Raw genomic sequence first — 19,197 nt, forward strand, 5'->3', positions numbered from 1 at the left:
TATAATTTATAAATTATATAAAACAAAATATGAATTATTTGTTAATATTATATTACTAAAATATTAATGTCATAGACTGTACATAAGCCATTGATCTCTGTTCTTTTTGGCATACTATCCTACAAAAACTCCAGTTATGTTTGACTCTTTACAATCTATTTTGAGACTGTTTCCATGGGTCACCGAGGTCTACTTATATCTTTCAACTAATATTTGTGCTTTAAATTTGAAAATACTTAAATGATAATAAATGCAACTTGCATACAAACACACACACACATATATATATATATTTTTTTTATAGTAATTATCTTGACTCATTTTTTTTTTTATTAGAAAATTTCAATTATATAATTCAAAGTTATACGACAAGTTTATATTAATTATTTCTTTACCTAATATTTATGGAAATAGTCATTTTCTTTTTTTTTTTATTTATATTGCAAATAGTTTTGCAATGATTGCATAAAGATAGTAATAAATAATTCATGAGTTAGTCAATATTAATTTAGCATAATTGTATGTATCAATGTTACATATTACAAGGACCTAATTGATAGGATAAAAATTAATAATAATAATTGTTATTATTAAATATTTGCAAAATTTCTTATAAATTTAGAAAGGAAAAAAATAAGAGGACAAATTTGATTTAATTTTGTTCGAAGCATAAGAAATAATCAGAGCATTGAAAAAACAAAACTCTTTAAATTATTCCAACATTGTACAGTTAATGTCATATAAAAATCAAAGTATTTGAATAATTTGTATTGCAACGCATGGTAGTTTATTTATTTTTTTTTTTTTTTAAATAGTATTAGTGTGCATTTGTATAATTGTACACACAACTTTAAAGTCATCCGAAATTCAATTCCGCGCGAGCCAATGAAGTTGAGTCATCGATCTTAAATATAAAATAATCGTAATCGTGATTGGTGGAGCGTAAAGAAGTCGCGCCGCTTATTGGTCACTTTTCTTTCGTGCAAACTCGCCGTGACGATGCAACGAGCTCGGATTCGTACCGCTTATGGCGCAGGCGCCACTAATGCAGTGCACGTCTGTGTGCACCGCTGGTGTGCACGGCGGTTCTTCGTCGATTTAGAGAAAGAAAGAAAGAGAAAGATAAAAGGAAACCAGAGAGAGAGAGAGAGAGAGAGACAGACAGACAGAGAACAATAAAAAAAAGAAAGAAAGAAAGAAAGAAAAAAAAAACAGAAGAAATAAACGGAGTCACGAAACGAAGAGAAGAAGAAATCGTGTGTGTTAGTTCCCACGAATTAGTAAGGTGTATTTTTAAAGTGGTACGGCAAGATTATGTAGTGTCCGGTGTCGGTGAATAATCGGAAGTTAGAAGGTGGATGGAAGAAGGGTGGTGTAGGAGGGGGATCAGGCTTTCTTAGCGGCAAGGAGAAACGTGAGTAATTCTAAGGGTGGGGGATATTAAAAAAAAGAACTATGAAAATCACTCCCCTAGATGACATTTCGTTGGGTGTTATTCAAAGGCGTGCCTGCCACAACGTTTATTCTCTAAGCATGCATGCATGCATGCATGCCGGAGGGGTTGGGTGGAACCCCCCTTGTCACGTTCCACACCAAACCTATTTAAATCAATGACGTTTCTATTTTTTTTTGTTGGTCTTTCTTTAATTTAATCCTCCTACCTTGAAGAAGGTGTCTTTCGTAAAAAAAGATCTTATTTATTTCATAATTTAATAACGGTAGAGATAAATATGAACGGTTGCCATCGCCGGAAATGTTACCGCAGGCGTTAAACTCTCTTCTGAGTAGCTGTGCAAATACTCTCTCCTCTCTATTACCCTCTCCTTCCTTCTATTTCTCTATCTCTTTCTCTTTCTCTTTCTCATCTCTTTCCCATACCACCATTACTACCATCATTATCATCAGCGTCAGATAGTAATAGTACTAGCAAAGCAATCTACACACGTACTATATATATATATATATATATATATATATATATATATACACTAGTATACAAAGATGACAACGACACCAAGTTCTCCCCTCCCCCTTGGCCGTTATCCTGTCTCTTTTTCATTCCTCTCCTTGTTTACCTCCTCCTCCTCCTTCTCCTCCTTTTTCTTAGAGACCTAATGCAAATTCGTCTAGTGAGGTGTTAAAAATCTCTTTGCAAAGTTCCGGCTTGATGCAATAACTCGTCATCACTTGTCGTTTATGTCTACTTGTCATTTTTTTTCTTTTTTCCACCTATTATGATTGTTTTGTTTTTCTTACCTGTTTTATTTTAATATATATATATATATATTTGTTCGTTTATTACAGTTCATTTATATTAACACTTGGTGCGACTACAGCGACAAGTTTTCGAATCCCACACGTTCTCTCATGCTCGTTGCACCTGTGGATAGTAGAAAATGTACACGCGTGTAACAAGATACTCGACCTTACTACTATCATCATCATCATCATCATCATCATCATCATCTTCTCTTATTAGTCTCTTTTTCTTTTTCATAGAATGTGTTAGACATGTGAATACATTGAAAAATATGCAATACGTCATTGTGTTTCCTGATAATTATACTTTCTTGGAAAAGGTTGCATAGTGAATGCTAATATCCTTTTTATCACGTTTACGTTTCCTGCTTATATTCCTTTTATATGATCAGATTATATATATATATATATATAGATATTTATATATATATTATGTGTGTGTGTGTGTGTGTGCAACGATGCTTTGAAAATGTACTATACAATGTTTCCTATCTTCTGTAATACGTGATTTCAATTTAAAAAAGGTTATTGAACCTATTTTGATTGATACGTAAGTTGCTATTTTGATCAAAGTTGTTTGAAATACTTTACATGTGTTACTGTTGTTTATTATAACCTCAGTTTTCAATTGATGGACAAATTAGAGTTTGTTATTTGATTTATACATAAGTTGTTGACTACCCGTTATATTTCATTTTGATCAACGTAGTTTGAAATACTTTACAAATATGTTGTTGTTTATTATAACCTCAATTTTTAATTGATGAACAAATTGGAGTTTGTTATTTGATTTATACATAAGTTGTTGACTACCTGTTATATTTCATTTTGATCAACGTAGTTTGAAATACTTGACATGTGTTGTTGTTTATTATAACCTCAGTTTTCAATTGATGAACAAATTGGAGTTTGTTGTTTAAAAGAAATGGTACTTGAATTTCTCATATTTTGTTTAAAGGGATAATTTGCAAATTGTAAATTGATTTAGTATTTAATTTAAGAATATTTTGTAGGTTATAAAGATGTTTGATTACATTGATTTGTAATATTGTTATAGATCTACGCAAGGAAATGAAGATGAGTTTCTCTTTAACCTCACTTCAGCCTTCTAGCAATAGTCTAGAAAGGCGGAAGCAAGTGAGTGTGCCCTTAGAAAGACCATACAACAGTCTTACCAAAAAAAGGTTTATTATATTTTTGAAATTATTATTATTTTATATCTTATTATATTTTATGATTGTATACTAATGTTATAATTGGTTTGTATTTTTTGTTTTGTTTTATAGAAAAGATCCCAAACAAATGCAATGTCAAAGAATGTGGACTAACAGAGATGATAGCAAAGATGACTTTTGGGCTGCGATACGCTCTAATTATGATTATATTATGGATACTAATTTAATTGATAGTTGTAAGGTACGAATAATCTTATTAATATCTTAATAATAACATGTATTAAATATTACAAAATAAATGATTATAAATGTTGTTTTGTTGATAGGAAGCAAATGGTGAATTAACTTGGGATGAGACAGACGTATCAACACAGTCATGGAGTTTGAAGGAACTTAGTTGCCAATTTTCAGAACTTTACTCTTGGTTGAGAATACTTCAAGAATTAGTTTATTCTAAAGAAGAAAATCTTTTGAACAAAAAGTCTACGCGCGGTATGTGTTTACTTGCAATTACAATTAATCTCATCATGTTGTTATTTTAATAAAATATCAAAATAATCTAATGTATATTTATTTATCATTTGTAAAGGCTCACATGGCGGAGTTGCGACGTAAGGCATACAGAAGAAAATTGTTCAATGAACAAGCTGAAAAATTAGTATCATGCACCCCTGCATTAAAAGATGAAGTGGCGTGGCGTGTTAATCATTTGAACGCAAAGTGGGAATTAGTTGAACAAATTATGGCACCCGTAGAACGTACTGTCTCTGACGAACAGGATGTATCTGCAGGTAATTTGTTGTTTGTTCTATTTAACAAGACTTCATTTGTAAATTCTCGGAGGTTCTTTGGGTGTTCATAATTCTTGATATTTATTTGTACAGACTTCGAACATGAAGTTAAATGTTTAAGAAAGTGGTTACGAGAAATGGAATCGCGTCTGAAACCTTTGAGTCTTCACGTTGATTGGACATTAGCAGAATTAGAAGAAAAAGCAATGGAGCATATGGTGAGTCGTATTCATTTCATTTCTAATATTAAAACAGATGGTTTATTTAATTAGAAGAAAAAAAAACATTTATATAGGCCAGACTCGTTAATGAGTTATTTGAATTTCAAGTGTTCTATATTCTACATTTTTTGTTTTCTTTGTAATTGATATCTCCTATGTTTAATTAGTTAAGAATTTTATATTTTTTTTTTATCTAACACATGTTCAAATATTTACCTTAAGTAGATAAGAGTATTATGTATACTCGATAAGCAACGCCATCTTGCATCGGAAAATTATAATTACATTTACTGTGGTTCTCAGTTATCGATAAAGTAGTTTTCTTTTTTATCATTATAGATATTATCGACTGAAATAATTTTGATGTTCTTCCCGCCAAATTGATCAAAATTTTGGCGGGAAGAACGTACGAACGAGATTGATAGAATAATAAAACAATAAAAAAAACATTGTATGCGATGAGTAGTTAAAGATATTATGAGTTTCAAGCTAATAACAAATGGATGACGTTGCTTTCCAAGATATATATTGTTTTTTCTTTATTTTCTAAGATAAATGGCTTTCCATAAATGTAGTCACGAAATACGAAACGACCGTAAAGAGATAGACAAGAAGAAAAAAAAAAAGAAAAAGAATAAAAAGATTAATACGTTCGAAATGAGATTACCGCAAGATCTCTCGTTGCTGGCAAACTGCAATTTAGATAAACCATTGCGGTTTCGTATCTCCAGGCGATCGTTATATTTGAATGTTGGGAACACAAGCTTTAGCTTAAGCGAATACTCGTTTTAGTAGTCGTTGTTGTTGGAAAAATTTCGGAGAAAGCGTGACGAATCTGAGTATTCAAACTTACTGGAAGAATATAATATAATATTTCGAGATGTTTAGAATTAGATAAATTTGTTGTTTTTCTAAAAAAAGGATAGTTTATATTTTTTTTTTTACAAATAAACGAATATTTTTTGATTTGTTACTATTTTTGATTTAGTCACGTAACGAACTAAGTTACATCACTGTTCTAAGAAACAATATCACAAAAGTCTTGTGTTACACATTTGTATAAAAGTTTCTTTTAAACAACGAGTACTACGAACGAGAGTGTTGGTGGTAATAATTGCTTTTATGAGCAAGATTGGCTCTTCGGCAGATTCCTTCTTGAATCCATTGTTATCCCTATGTGAGTCACATAAGCAGCAGCCATCTTTTGACTACCTCTCCGCTAAACTAACGTAACTTTCACTCTAACATAACGCACATGGAAATATATGGTTGACGTTGAGTAACGTTCACGGTCATTTTAAACCGTCCCATCTGTTGTGACCATGTAGCTTTGATGATTATTGTACGAAGAAACGAAAGTACACTTCCTATTACTCATTTCAGGATTTGTTGTTCAACATTTTTCAATACGTTTGTATACCGCCATTCTTTTACATTACAATTATATACAGATGAAAGTTGATTTCATAGAAATTTTCTTCAATTAATTTTTCTTAAACTTGTTTGTGTTTAGTGACAATAATCTCACGAATGATTATCATCAAAGATAATGTTGATGATAAAGGATACCACGAACACAGAGTGGTGTTGTGTCGAGATATTCGGTATGCGTCACTCGGACGTACACATCGCGTACGTTTTCTAAGTAAAGTTGACGTTCAACAGATACGATCTTGCCTATAATTTCCGGCTGCAGTTTCTCACACTTTCCCCATGGAAATTTCTACCCATATAGCATATACATATATATATATATATATCTACATAAAAGTAACAACGATAAAGTACGATTTATTCTTACCCGCATAAATCATAAGATGAGTTCATTTTCCGGCTTACATTGTAACTTATTCAGATCAAATTCTAAGATTAATAATTGAACAAATTAAACGAATTAATAAGACAATTTAACAGATCTACAGACATGTTCATTCTCATTCATTGGATTTAAGTTATAGTTGTTGGTTGTGAATTTTTCGGGTCAGTTCGGTTGGAAGTCAAGCAAAGCAAAGCAAAGCAAAGCAAAAGCATCGTTTCGAATTCACCCGAAGACCCTTTTGTTTATTTCTTCTTTTTATTCCCCCTACAAAGCGCATAGGGACATACCAACGGAGCGAAAAAGAGGTATAGTGTAGGTAGGCCCCCGAGAGTGCGTGGGCACACACTAATAGTAAATGTGAGGGGGGGACGCTCGTGCTATCTTACATGTATATATATATATATGTCTGTATATATTTGTGGTGTGGATGTTCTCTTCCCTTTATGTATGCGTGATACTCTCGTCCATGAGCAGAGCACACACACACACATACACATACACACATACACGCGAGGAACGACGAACAAAGTCCGTAGTTTTGTTTGAAACCGACATTGCCCGAAGGCTGGTTCGGCTTCCCCGTTTGTGTTCGTGTGCAGCACTGTACTCTTGGATCAAGCGAGTAGCAGCTGGCCTTTGCTGCCGGCTGCAGGTTCTTCGTAGTCGCTGTGAGTAGTGTGCACCACGTCGTCGTTGTCCGTCGTTCTTTCGTGGTGGCGTCGTTGTTCTCTTCGACGAGGAAGGAAGGGACGCCTAAGCACAGCACGTTTGCTTCGAAAGATTCCCGCCCCTTTTCCCTACATCTCTCTCTCTCTCTCTCTCTTTCTCTTAAGCGACCATCATCATCATCATCATCATCCTTATACTCATCTCTCTCCCCTCTTTTCATTCGTTGAGAAGCAACAGGCCAGAAAAGCTAGTTCCTTCCTTTCTTTCTTTCTTAGCCGGCTAGGGTTCGGAGTCTCTGAACTTGTTCCTAAGCTTCTTCTTTTCTTCCTCTTCTTATTACTCGACAAGAGTTCCTTGTGTTTCTACATGTTTCAAGTGAACAATAATCGATTTATTCGAATTCCGAATGTGTGATGATAATTAGTGACAATTGTAATTGTGCTTGTGTATGACTCTACTGTGCGTGATCTTTTTCATGAAATGTTTATTTATTGTTTGTTACCGCAAAAAAGAGCAGAGCGCGTGCTGAATTAAAGTTGAAGTATGATGTGTGCATTCACGTGTTCGATTCGATTCCAAACTCATACTCGTCCCTCTCTTCGATCCTTTCCTCGATCCTCCTCCTCCTCCTCCTCTTTCTCCTTTTCTTGCCCTTGCAGATGTATCATCGTCCCATGACCGTTCAAAGACTCCTCTTCCTTATCCTACTCTTCAACATTGTGTTATAATAGTCGTTCACTTACCACGCGGAAGAGTATCCTCATTTTCGTGATTATCTCTTTCTCATACGTGGGTGGTAAAAGTTTTGTCTTTTCTTTTATTGTGTTGTCTAAGAAGGGAGAAGAGGAGAATAAAGAAAAGAGAAAGATAGAAAGAGAGAAGCGTCGGTTAGTTTGCTACGCCTGCGCGGTAAATCGAAGTCCAGCAAGTTCAGAAAGGGCTGTCTAGGAAACAGACACCTAACCCCCCCCCCCCCTCTGCCCCCGCAACTACATCGAACTCTTCAAGAAGAATCGAAGATTATATTCATCTGGATGCAATTTGTTGCAACGAATGGTTGGAGAATAGATAAAGGAAGAAGAAGCTACCCATCTCTCATAGTTAACACAATTCTCCTTGATATTCCTGTTGCTACTGTTTGATGATGTTGATGATGATGCTGGTACTTGGGTTGATCTTTGAAGACGCCCCTTTCATTCCTGTTGCTAACTTATTCTCATCATCATCATCGTCATCGTCATCATTATCATCATAATCATTGGGAAACGACGATTAGTTCAAGATAAGATTTGAATGCATCATCGAAGATTGCAAATCTTCGTGTATTCTCGCCAATCACGACGAAACGAAACTCGATTTTCTCGTGGATCCTCTTTTTTTGCTGGAGTGGATAATACGTTTCGGTAACGTAACATTAGTTTTATTTTTTAATATAATATTATGATTATAATTATAAAAGTATTGTATTATCTAAAAATTGTGGGTCGTTTGTTTGTTTTTTTGGATCAGATAATATTTAGGGGTTTATAAATAAAAAAACAAAAGTTTGACATTTTGATTAATTGAAATATATCAAAATTGGTCACCTGGTATATGAAAATATATGTGTACATTTATAGATAGGTCTTTTTGTGATATAATAATTGAATGATTATTATTGAATATAGAAGGATGGATTGTAGATAGTTGGATTGATTTTTCTAGTTATGGACGAATCGCGAGAAGTGTAAAACTAACCAGGGTACTTTTTATCGATCGGATAGATCGAGTTCCTCGAGTCCGGCTATTGTTTTTAGTTATCCAAGGTTCTCCGTCTCTCTCTCTCTCTCTTTCTGAGTATGTGTGTGTGTGGATCGATCGATGGTATGAAGAAGTTGAGTAGTAGGATATATCGAGACTTTGATAGGATCATTCAACCCAGACACCTTATGCGACCATGTGGAGGAGAGGCGCAGGCACCGTTCGTTGGATGAACGACATTCGCGGTTTTCGAAGTCGGTCGTTTGAGGTCGGACGAGTTCATGCGGAATTGTCCATATTAAGAGAAAATAGATCTTGGGTCTTCTCTTCTTTAGTGAAAACCTTGACTCCTCTCTCTCTCTCTCTCTCTCTCTTTCTCTCAACTTGCCATTTTTTTTTATTTCTTCTTCTTCTTCTTCTTCTTCCTACCTGCTTTCTTATTCCACTACTTTTTCTACTTCAGAGTTATTACAAAAGGTTCTTCTTTATAGTTGTTCTTTCTTCTAAAAAGATAGAAACTAATCCCAACTCTCCCTAAACGATTTCAAAGTTTAAGTGGATCATCGCGTGTCCTGTTCAAAGTATCATCCAAAGTTAGGTCTCTTTGAATGAGTGCTTGTTCTTAGGTTTTAACTGATGGTAAAACCCCATTTTCTGCATACTTCAAGTTCCTACTATGATGTAACCCATGTAGAATTGCATAATAATTGTGGTGTTAGTTAAAAGATTAATTGGTTGGAACCCTTCTCCCCCATCAATGTGAGAACCCCAAAGTTTTCAAATCAAATCTTTTATTGAATCCTAGTTCATTAAAAAGTATTTCTACATTGGAAGAAACAAAAATTCAACTCTTCGTACACATGGGGAAACTATAATTAAATTCATATTTTCTTGGGGGTAGGGTCGGGGGGGGAGAGGTTGGTTCTGTAAAGCCATAATAATGGTTGGTAATAACGTTGGTAATAAATCTTTCTCATTGTGCTGAATGTTGGAAGTTTGCAAGCCTACGTTGGAATTGCATAATTATATACAAGGAGTTATTCTCGTAGTTGTAATTGGGTTTAATTGAGTTTTCCCTTTTTAAGATGAAAAAAAAAACTGCGTGCAAACATTTGAAAATAATTTGAAAATTTAATTTGTACAGTATGGCAAAAGGTAATGGTTTTATCAATTGAAAAGTAGTTCATTCGTTGAACATAGAACACAGTCAAGGTTTTCTTTTATTTTTTTGTTATTTTTTTTTTTTTTTCAATCTAATCTCTAGGGAAAGAGAAACCTAAACGACAAGGTTTCTTTTTTTTTTTGTGTGTCTTCATTGTCGTTGTTTTGCATCTACTTTGATAATCATGATCGTCATCATCGTTGTTGTATACTTTTACAAGTAAATTACACGGTCTACTTAACACAAACCGTTTTGCCACTTTGATAGTAGTAGCTGGTTGTGCAGAAGTTTCTTAGTTGGGTCCAACTGGTAGTCCAGGCCAGGCCAAGTCAGGCTGCAGATGCTCCTCGTTTAAAGAGGTCAATAATTTCGACTTGGTGGACTTGGTAAGTTCGTTTCGTTTCTTCGTTCGTTCATTCGTTCGTTCGAGTGACGAGCTGGTGCTGCTGATTCCAAAAATACTTTTCTGTGCTTCGCAAGCAACAGACCACCACCACCACCACCACCATTACCATTACCATCACCATCACCACAATTACCATCACCAGTAGCAGTAGTTGAACGTATTCTGTTGGTCCGTTCGTTCCTCTCAAGTTTATGTAGACTCATTTATGTATGTATATATACATACATATATACATACACTTATATATATATATGTATGTATATATGTGCTACTTTGACAAGATTTCGAGCCGGAAGTGTTCCACGTGTTGTCGAGAAAATGTCGAAACGTTGGCACGATTCCTTTCGATCTCTTTCACGTGCAAATACTTTAATATACCAACAACCAATTTCATATGGTGATGGTAATGGTGGTAGTGGTGGTGGTGGTTGGTTGGTATATATGATCCACCCACACACAGTTATTCGTACGAAACTTTCAACTTTTATCTTTAATATCTTCATCGTTAATCTTTGTGCAATATTTTCTAAGATAATTTATAATAAATTGTGATATAAATGTTATATGATAATTAAATATATATATATATATTTCTATTTTTTAACATTTTAATAATTAATTAAATGAAATAATAAATTATTCATAACTTTGTACAATTAATTAATTGAATGACTTTGTAACACTTTCCAACATGGTGGCACAATTTGTATCTTCCATTTTTAAAAATGGAGTCCTACCCCCTAGTGACGAAAAATTGAACTAATGTTTGTTTGAACGTACAGAGTTTTTGTCTGATCATAAGTAATTTGTTGATGAATTTATTTGATTCGATCAAAAGGTGAACGTACCTGATAGATTTTCTGTATTTCCTCATATCATAAAATATTCGTAATTTGTTACGTGTGTGTGTGTGTGGCACCTGTCCAAGTCTTACAAAGCTCTAAATATAAAACATACTATTCTATCGTAGAAGATTATGATCATTTCTTATTTATACTCAGCTAACTTTATCAAATATATCATGAAACATTCGTTTGATAATGATACCTGTTATCTTTTATCAAATGCTTTCTTGATTTTCTTTAAAGATACCTGGTGTTCTGTTTTTTTTGTTTACATTAAGTTTTAGGTTAATCGAATTTCGCTTATGAACCAATGAATCTTATGACAATTTAGGTCGTATACGATGAACGAATGAACGTGATTTCTGGTTGATAAAGTAACGGTGCGAATGCGCTCGATTCGAACACCATCGTCGTCGTCGTCTTCGTCTTCTTCGTCGTCTTCGTTGTCGTCGTCCTGTTTCTCTTCGTGATTCATTATTTCTTTTTTTTTTTTTTTTGATTTAATACATCAACCTTGTTTTTTTAATTTTATTTTTGTTTTTTCAATCGTTAACGAACGTATTACAGTGTCGAACAAAATTATTCACTCGTAATAAATTTAAATTCTATTCACATTGCTTGAGAATAAATTTTACTAAATGTTCACATGATTATTTAAAGGTTTGTTCACACTAAAAAAAAAAAAAAAAAAAAAATCTGAATTTATTTAAAATGATTTAAATATCAATAATAATAATAATAATAATAATAATAATAATAACAAAATAAGTGTTATAAGGATGGTGGGTGGATTTTGATGAATTATTATTGTCAATGATTTTGTTCGATTAAAATAAAATACAAAAATTTCTCTATACACACACACACACACACACATACACATGTATATAGAAATTAATTTGACACGCTTTTATATTACGTGTAAAATAAATCGGATACGCGTGCACACGCGTGCTTAGAGAAAAATGTTTCCATACATACGTGCGCATAACTTCCACGGTCTATTTAGTCCTTCTGGTCTTTAACTTTGATTCAATTTCTCTCTGTACCTGGGGTGTCTCTCTTCCATTACTTTAAGAAAGAGAGAAAGAATAAGAGATTAATAAGAGAGTAAGAAATAACACGATAGAATTTATTGGAAGGTTCGTGATCATTTATTTAGCACTTTCACTATATACAGTCAACAGCAACTTCAACATCTATAAATAAGAAAAAAACATTTCGTTTCCACGTTCCACCTTCATCAACGTTTCAAGGCTTCCCGAACGTGTGTGAGAGAGAAAGAGAGAGAGAGAGAGAGAGAGAGAGAGAGAGAGAGAAATCCTATTATGTAAACTTTAGCACAGTAATTAGAAAATGATATGATAGTATTAAACAAAATGACGTATATATATATGACGATGACTATGCTGTATCTATCACATTTTTATTTTATTTATTTATTTATTTATTTTATGTATTATTTTTAAATAAATAAAAACAACAAATCAAATCAAATCAAGTGACGATTGAGAACGTGTTTGAATGATGTGCATGTTCCAATCAACATGTGTAGTATAGTGTTTCCATACTGTGAGGATGAGCACATTGAACCACTGGAATGTATTCGAGAGAAAGATTGTTGTTAATGTAGTAGTGCATAACTCACATATATGTATATATATATATGCAGGTGTTGATGAGAAAGAATGGGATAGAAATATTAGCAACATCTGACGAATCACCTGTCGCAGTTGTATTACCTGTCAAACAACTTTGACTAGTTATAACAGATTACGATTTACTACTACACGTTATACCACTACTACTACTACTACTATTATTATTATTACTACTTTGCTTTCGATAGCAATTAAAATGTAAACGTCCAGTCATGCAACGACGATGTCCCTTTCGTTTCTGTGAAATCGTATGATTCAAATGAAACTAACTTGTTTTTAAGAAAATATTCATCGTTGTTTTTGTTATTGGTCTTGTGTTCTCATTCGATATTGTATTTTGTATATTTTGTGTATTTTGTATAATAAGATCAATATAATTTCATTTTTTTTTTTTATTGGGTTATGGTTGTGTTGTTGTGTTATCAATGACGTAATAAGGTTTATCAATTATCTTAAAACTATTTGTCTAGGCACGTGGAGGTTGTTCCTTTCTCTGACTGACTGACTAACTGACTGACTAACTGACTGACTGACTGACTGACTGACTACCACTTAGGTTAAGTGTGGTTCACACTATTTCAAATTGCTATCGTTGCAATTCTTTGTCCTGAAATGAAACAAAGGAAGGAAGACAAATTGGATGTGAATTTTGCAACAGAATTGAATTGTAATTAATTCCAATGATAATACTTTCATTTTTAATTGACTTTTGTTACGTGTAACGTTTCTAAGAAATCGTATTTGAAATTTTTCATCGTTACTGTAGTACGTGTATATCTTCATATATCAAAATACAGTGCCACATTGTTTGCAGTGAAGTTTGAAACTAATTGAACTCGATTTTCATGAAATTTTGCTTATTTTGTTTGATTATGTTCAATTTAATACACAGGATAGTTTTTATCGCCTTTATTTCTTATTTTTTTTAGAGATTACGTAGGTCTGTAGGTTCTGTAAATTTTCGATAGATGGCGTTGTATTACAATTCAATTATTTTGCTATATTCACGTCATACATGTGTAATTTACGTGCATTTATTGTATTAATATTTTTATCGCGTTTATTTCTTATTTTTTATCGCTAATTTAAAGGTTATGTAGGTTTCTAAGTTCTGTAAATTTTCGATAGATGGCACTGTACTACAATTCAATTATTTTGCTATATTCACGTCATACATGTGCAATATACTTGCATTTATTAATATTTTTATCGCGTTTATTTCTTATTTTTTATCGCTAATTAAAAGTTCTGTAAGTCTCTAAGTTCTGTAAATTTTCGATAGATGACACTGTACTACAATTCAATTATTTTGCTATATTCACGTCATACATGTGTAATATACATATATTTATTAATATTTTCTTTATATATTGGGATCTCTGGCAGGAGCGTGGCGTAGCAATTCGACCTATCTACTTTAATTTTGAATTTAGTCACCAGATGGCGTATTCAAGTGCTAGAAGTTCCCAATATTGTATATATATATATACACATAATTACGTGTAAATATATTTATATTAATGTTAGTTAATGTATTAGTTTTCTTGTATAACGTGAACAAATTGAATTGCGGTATTTTTTTTTTTTTTGCGAAATGCAGGATGGATTACACTATCCTCACGAAGAGACGTATGTCCCAATGAAATATTATTATAGATATTATTGAAGGTAGTATTAGTATACTATGCAGAAAGTTTGTATGTAGTACCACTATAGTGGATCGAATTACGAGATCGTTGTGTTGGATCACGATCGTGGCACCAGGAGGCTAGATTACAAGCGATGAGAAATCAGACGATTCTTTTTCTACCAACTACAACGATATACACGGCATGTGTGTGTGTGTCTTGGGTTTGTACGTAAACGGGTTCGATCACGTAAAGCCGGTTATGGCTTATCTATGAATATAATAATAGTATAATAATCTAGTTGTGTTCAAAATGATTATTGATTTATAATATTTATGATCGTCTATCGTTAGAAACAATCGTTGACACTTTTATTAAACGATATGATACCAATCGATACTTTCATGTAAATATTGTATACTTTATGTGATGATTTATCTTGTTTTTTTTTTTTTTTTTTTTTTTTTATATCATTTATAGAACAGGGTTGCATAAAACGAGTTTGTTTTCTAATTTATAGATGTGCAAGTAGAGTTGGTTGAGATTAGGTTATAGGTTAGGTTTTTAGGTGTTTCAACTATTCGAGATTCACTGTATTTAAAAGAATATCACATAATGTTTAACAATAAATTAAAAAATAATATAAAATAAAAAATATGTATATATATATATATATATATTAAGTCTACTGTAAAATTCGGTACGTTGATACAAACATTAGTTCAATTTTTCGTCACTAGGGGGTATGTAAGGCTCCATTTTAAAAAATGGAAGATACAAATTGTGCCACCATGTTGGCAAGATTTCAAATGTATGTAATTCAATTAATTAATTAATAATGTAATTATTGATAGAACAAATATATATATATATATATATAGTATACACAATCAAATTAAATTAAATGAAAATAAAATAAGTTCGTTTAATGTCTAAGTGTTTAATTACTTGATGAAACACCCACCATGTATATTAGAATCTTTGAGAAAGTGAATTTACACGTGTTTTCACGAGAGAAATAGATCGAATGATATCAAGAGATTAGAAGATATTAAAACAAAAGAATAATAGTTAATAAATTTTTTTCAGAAATATCTACAGACGTTCTCCTGTTTTTGTTATAATAGTTGTAGTAGTAGTAGTAAGTAGTAGTAGTAGTAGTAGTAACATAAACTGCGTATGATTACGAGGAAAAGGTATGTAATGGAAACCAGTAATGCGTTGTGATTGCATCATCATCATCAGAACTACAGTTGCATTCTAAGTGAAAGGAATAAAAGAGAGAGAGAGAGAAAGAGAGAGAGAGAGAGAGAGAGAGAGAGAGGATTTTTGTTAATCATTATCATTATCATCTCATAACTTACAAGTGAAAGATTAGCATCAAATGTGAATTGTTAAATAAGGGATGAAATTGTTTTGTTTCTCTGTTCTTCTTGTTCTTGCTGCTGTTGCTGTTGGTTAATTTGAAATTCGAGACAGGAAAGGAATTCTGTTGTTGGAAAGAGTAAATCCGATTCTTTGGAATGTTAAGAACGATAACAACGTCATTGTTATTCGAACAATTTACTTTTACCCTTTTCAATGTTCGCACATTCTCAAGTTATGCTTGTATATGTGCGTGAGTCACTTTCTTAATTAGTTGAGCGCCACGTCAGTCATCGATGACTGACACGGAACTTTACGTTTAGGCCACGTCAGCCACTGGTGACTGACACTGGACTTTACGTTTAGGCCACGTCAGTCATTTGTGCCTGACACGAGACTTTACGTTTAGGCCACGTCAGTCATAAGTGACTGACACCCAACTATTTTTTTGAATACAATGAACGTCTGTGGCCTGACAGGAATTTCCCTAAGAATTCGCGTGACGTTGAACGTGTTTAAACTACCTGAGAACAAGACACGTTTTTTTTAAAAAATCAGTTTTTGTGTTTCGATTGTATACCGGGTGACGTATAATTCAAATTTGTTTTTTTTTTTTTGGTATTTTCATTGTTATTATTGTGTTAGTTGACAATGTTTGTCAATCCTTTTTTAAATGACGTGACATTTCGAGGTCTTCCAAATTTCAAATCATTCGTATTCAATTGAACCATTGTTAATATTTCTTTTTTTTTTTTTGTACGTTGTGGTATTGTATCTATACAAATGTTTAGCAAATTAGAAAATAGAAATGAAATGGTAAAAGAAAAGAAAAAAAAAATATATATATATATATAGAAAAGAAATTAGGTGCATGTTTGAAACGAGTTAAAACGTAATTGGTTGTCGTCGCATGACGACATGGATTGGGGGGGGACTGCCCCCCCCCTCCCTATTGTACACGCGAACGAACGGTTGCTAATTTGATTCATTTTTTCTTTTTCTTTTTATAAACGAATAATTTATCTTCAATGTAAATTAGAATGACAAATGTTTCGATTGTAATTATCGATAATAAAAAATGTCAACAATTTATAGAAATATTTCAATTAGTTCTTTGCACGTGTCAAAGAATGTACGTTGGGGTAAAACATTGGTGTGTGTGTGTTGTATGTGTGCAAGGGATTTAAAATCTCACCTTAGGAAAAGTTGAAGGAAACCATAGAAAGGTATTATCAACTCATATATCACACTAAACTTTTGAACACATGACAGAACACGTGTGTGTATGTATGTATGTATGTATGTATGTATGTGTAGTTTCTCTCAGGGCTTCTTAGTTTTTTTTTTTTTTTTTTTGCGTTCATAACACCACTTCTCATTGAAAATCCAATCATGCGTGTGTCATAATGAATTATTAATAAGAAAATGATTGGGGTTTTTTTTTTTTTTTTTTTTTTTTTATTCTATCTGACAATAACCTTTCTATGTGACAAATAAAGTATGAGATTAATCGAAAGAATTTTTATGGGGAAAATATTAATAATAACTTTAGGTTTGTTTTATTCAATCAGAATTTATCAATCAGATTGATGAATGGGATTGATCGGAATGAATTCAGAATGAATGATTTATATCATACTTAATTGGTTTTAATTGATACACATATACACACACACACATAGGATTATTCTATGTTTAAAATAATTTTTTTGTTTTAATTTTTTTTATAGTTTTCTTTATTAAGAACGTGACTAAGACACGTGTCTTCTTTTGATGTTAGAAAAGGATACATAAATCAAAGGACTGATGACGTAAATATATACTTTAAGTGGTAGACTTAAGACTCACAGACAAAGAAGATGCTACTACATTTTTGCAGTTGAATCTTTTCTTTTTTTTTTTTTTTGATTTTCTATATGTTTTTGTATCTCATGGTGGTCTCTTTCTGTCATGGTGTTTTCTTTTCTTAAACCCATTCGAGACCACAATTTTTTTTTCGAACACTGTGCTTAGGAGCACATTTCTTTATTTTTTTGTTTTTGTTAGGTTGCTAATTTTACAATGTTAAATTTTTTTATTTGTTCTTTATACTTTAAAGATATTATTTATACAAAAATAATTTGTATTTGGATCAATATTCATGGTGTATTATTTTTCTTAAACCCATTCGAGACCACAACTTTTCTACGAACATTCTGAAAAGTATGAGGAGTACATTTCTTTATTTTTTTTGTTTTGTTAGGTTGCATATTTTACAATGTTAAATTTTTTTGTTTGTTCTTTATACTTTAAAGATATTATTTATACAAAAATAATTTGTATTTGGATCAATATTCATGGTGTATTATTTTTCTTAAACCCATTCGAGACCACGACTTTTCTAAGAACATTCTGAGGAGTACATTTCTTTATTTTTTTTTTTTGTTAGGTTGCATATTTTACAATGTTAAATTTTTTTGTTTGTTCTTTATACTTTAAAGATATTATTTATATAAAAAAAATTTCAATTCGATGTATACTTTACTCAAAATAATTAATAACAGTAAAGTATGATTGCCAAACACACACACATGGTGTGCCAAGTGGTCCTCTCGAATGGGTTAAGATGTAAGGGAAAGAACAAAAAAAAAAAAAGAACATATTTTACCGTTTAATGACCTCGAAAAATAATAATAATAATAATAATTATAAAAAGGATCAGGTTTGGTTTTATTATTGGCTCGTGTTCAAAACGAGTCTGAAACTTGTTACCTATAAGGGGTTAACATCAATCAATGTTTCGTGGAAAATCATCGTGAAAAAAGAATTATACGAATTGTATTTTATTATGGGGTTTTAAAATATTTTTCTATACCTTTTTTTTTCTATTTTATTTTGTGGATATATATATATATATATATGTATATATGTATGAAGAAATTGTTGATTATCGTTTCGAGGAACAGATTCAACAAGATTACTTTAACGGTGGGAAGGAATATCGTTCGGTCCCGCAACAGACCACAATTTACCGCGACCGTTCTCTTTCTCTATCTAACCCGACCGATCGATCGATCGATCTTTCAAATTTTCTCTTTTCTCCTATATAAACACCGTAACGTAGTCGATTATCGACATCGGACATCGGACATCGGACATCGGACATCGGACATCGTCGACATTTTACAAAGAGAGACGGAACACCATTTTCAAACTTACATTTAAATTGTTTCTTACTAAAAAACAAAAAAACAAAAATATAAAAAAAAAAATATTAAAATATTATCAACAACAAAAATTCTAGAAAATAGTAATACGTGTGGTTATATAATATGTACAAAATAAAATAGAAAAAAAAAATATGTAAAGTTGAATTCAATCGTTCCTCACACAAAAAAAAAATAAATTAAAAAAAATATAATATAAAAATATTACCAACGAGAAAAATTAGAAAATAATACGTGCATGGTGTAATGT

At 32.1% G+C, this 19,197-nt stretch overlaps 1 protein-coding gene across 1 annotated transcript in view; it reads left to right on the forward strand.

The window, feature by feature from the left end:
- Positions 1 to 19,197, forward strand: part of LOC107069233 (uncharacterized) — a 61,761-nt gene that overhangs the window by 2,857 nt on the left and 39,707 nt on the right. The window contains 6 exon segments of the mRNA XM_015326340.2: positions 3,317 to 3,443; positions 3,546 to 3,675; positions 3,761 to 3,910; positions 3,912 to 3,926; positions 4,024 to 4,225; positions 4,319 to 4,443. Of these exon segments, the coding sequence (XP_015181826.2) occupies positions 3,317 to 3,443; positions 3,546 to 3,675; positions 3,761 to 3,910; positions 3,912 to 3,926; positions 4,024 to 4,225; positions 4,319 to 4,443 (749 nt within the window).

The sequence above is a fragment of the Polistes dominula genome, unplaced genomic scaffold (assembly GCF_049000335.1).
Source record: "Polistes dominula isolate Pdom_NZ unplaced genomic scaffold, Pdom_raw_medaka contig_21, whole genome shotgun sequence".
Taxonomy (NCBI): Eukaryota; Metazoa; Arthropoda; class Insecta; order Hymenoptera; family Vespidae; genus Polistes; species Polistes dominula.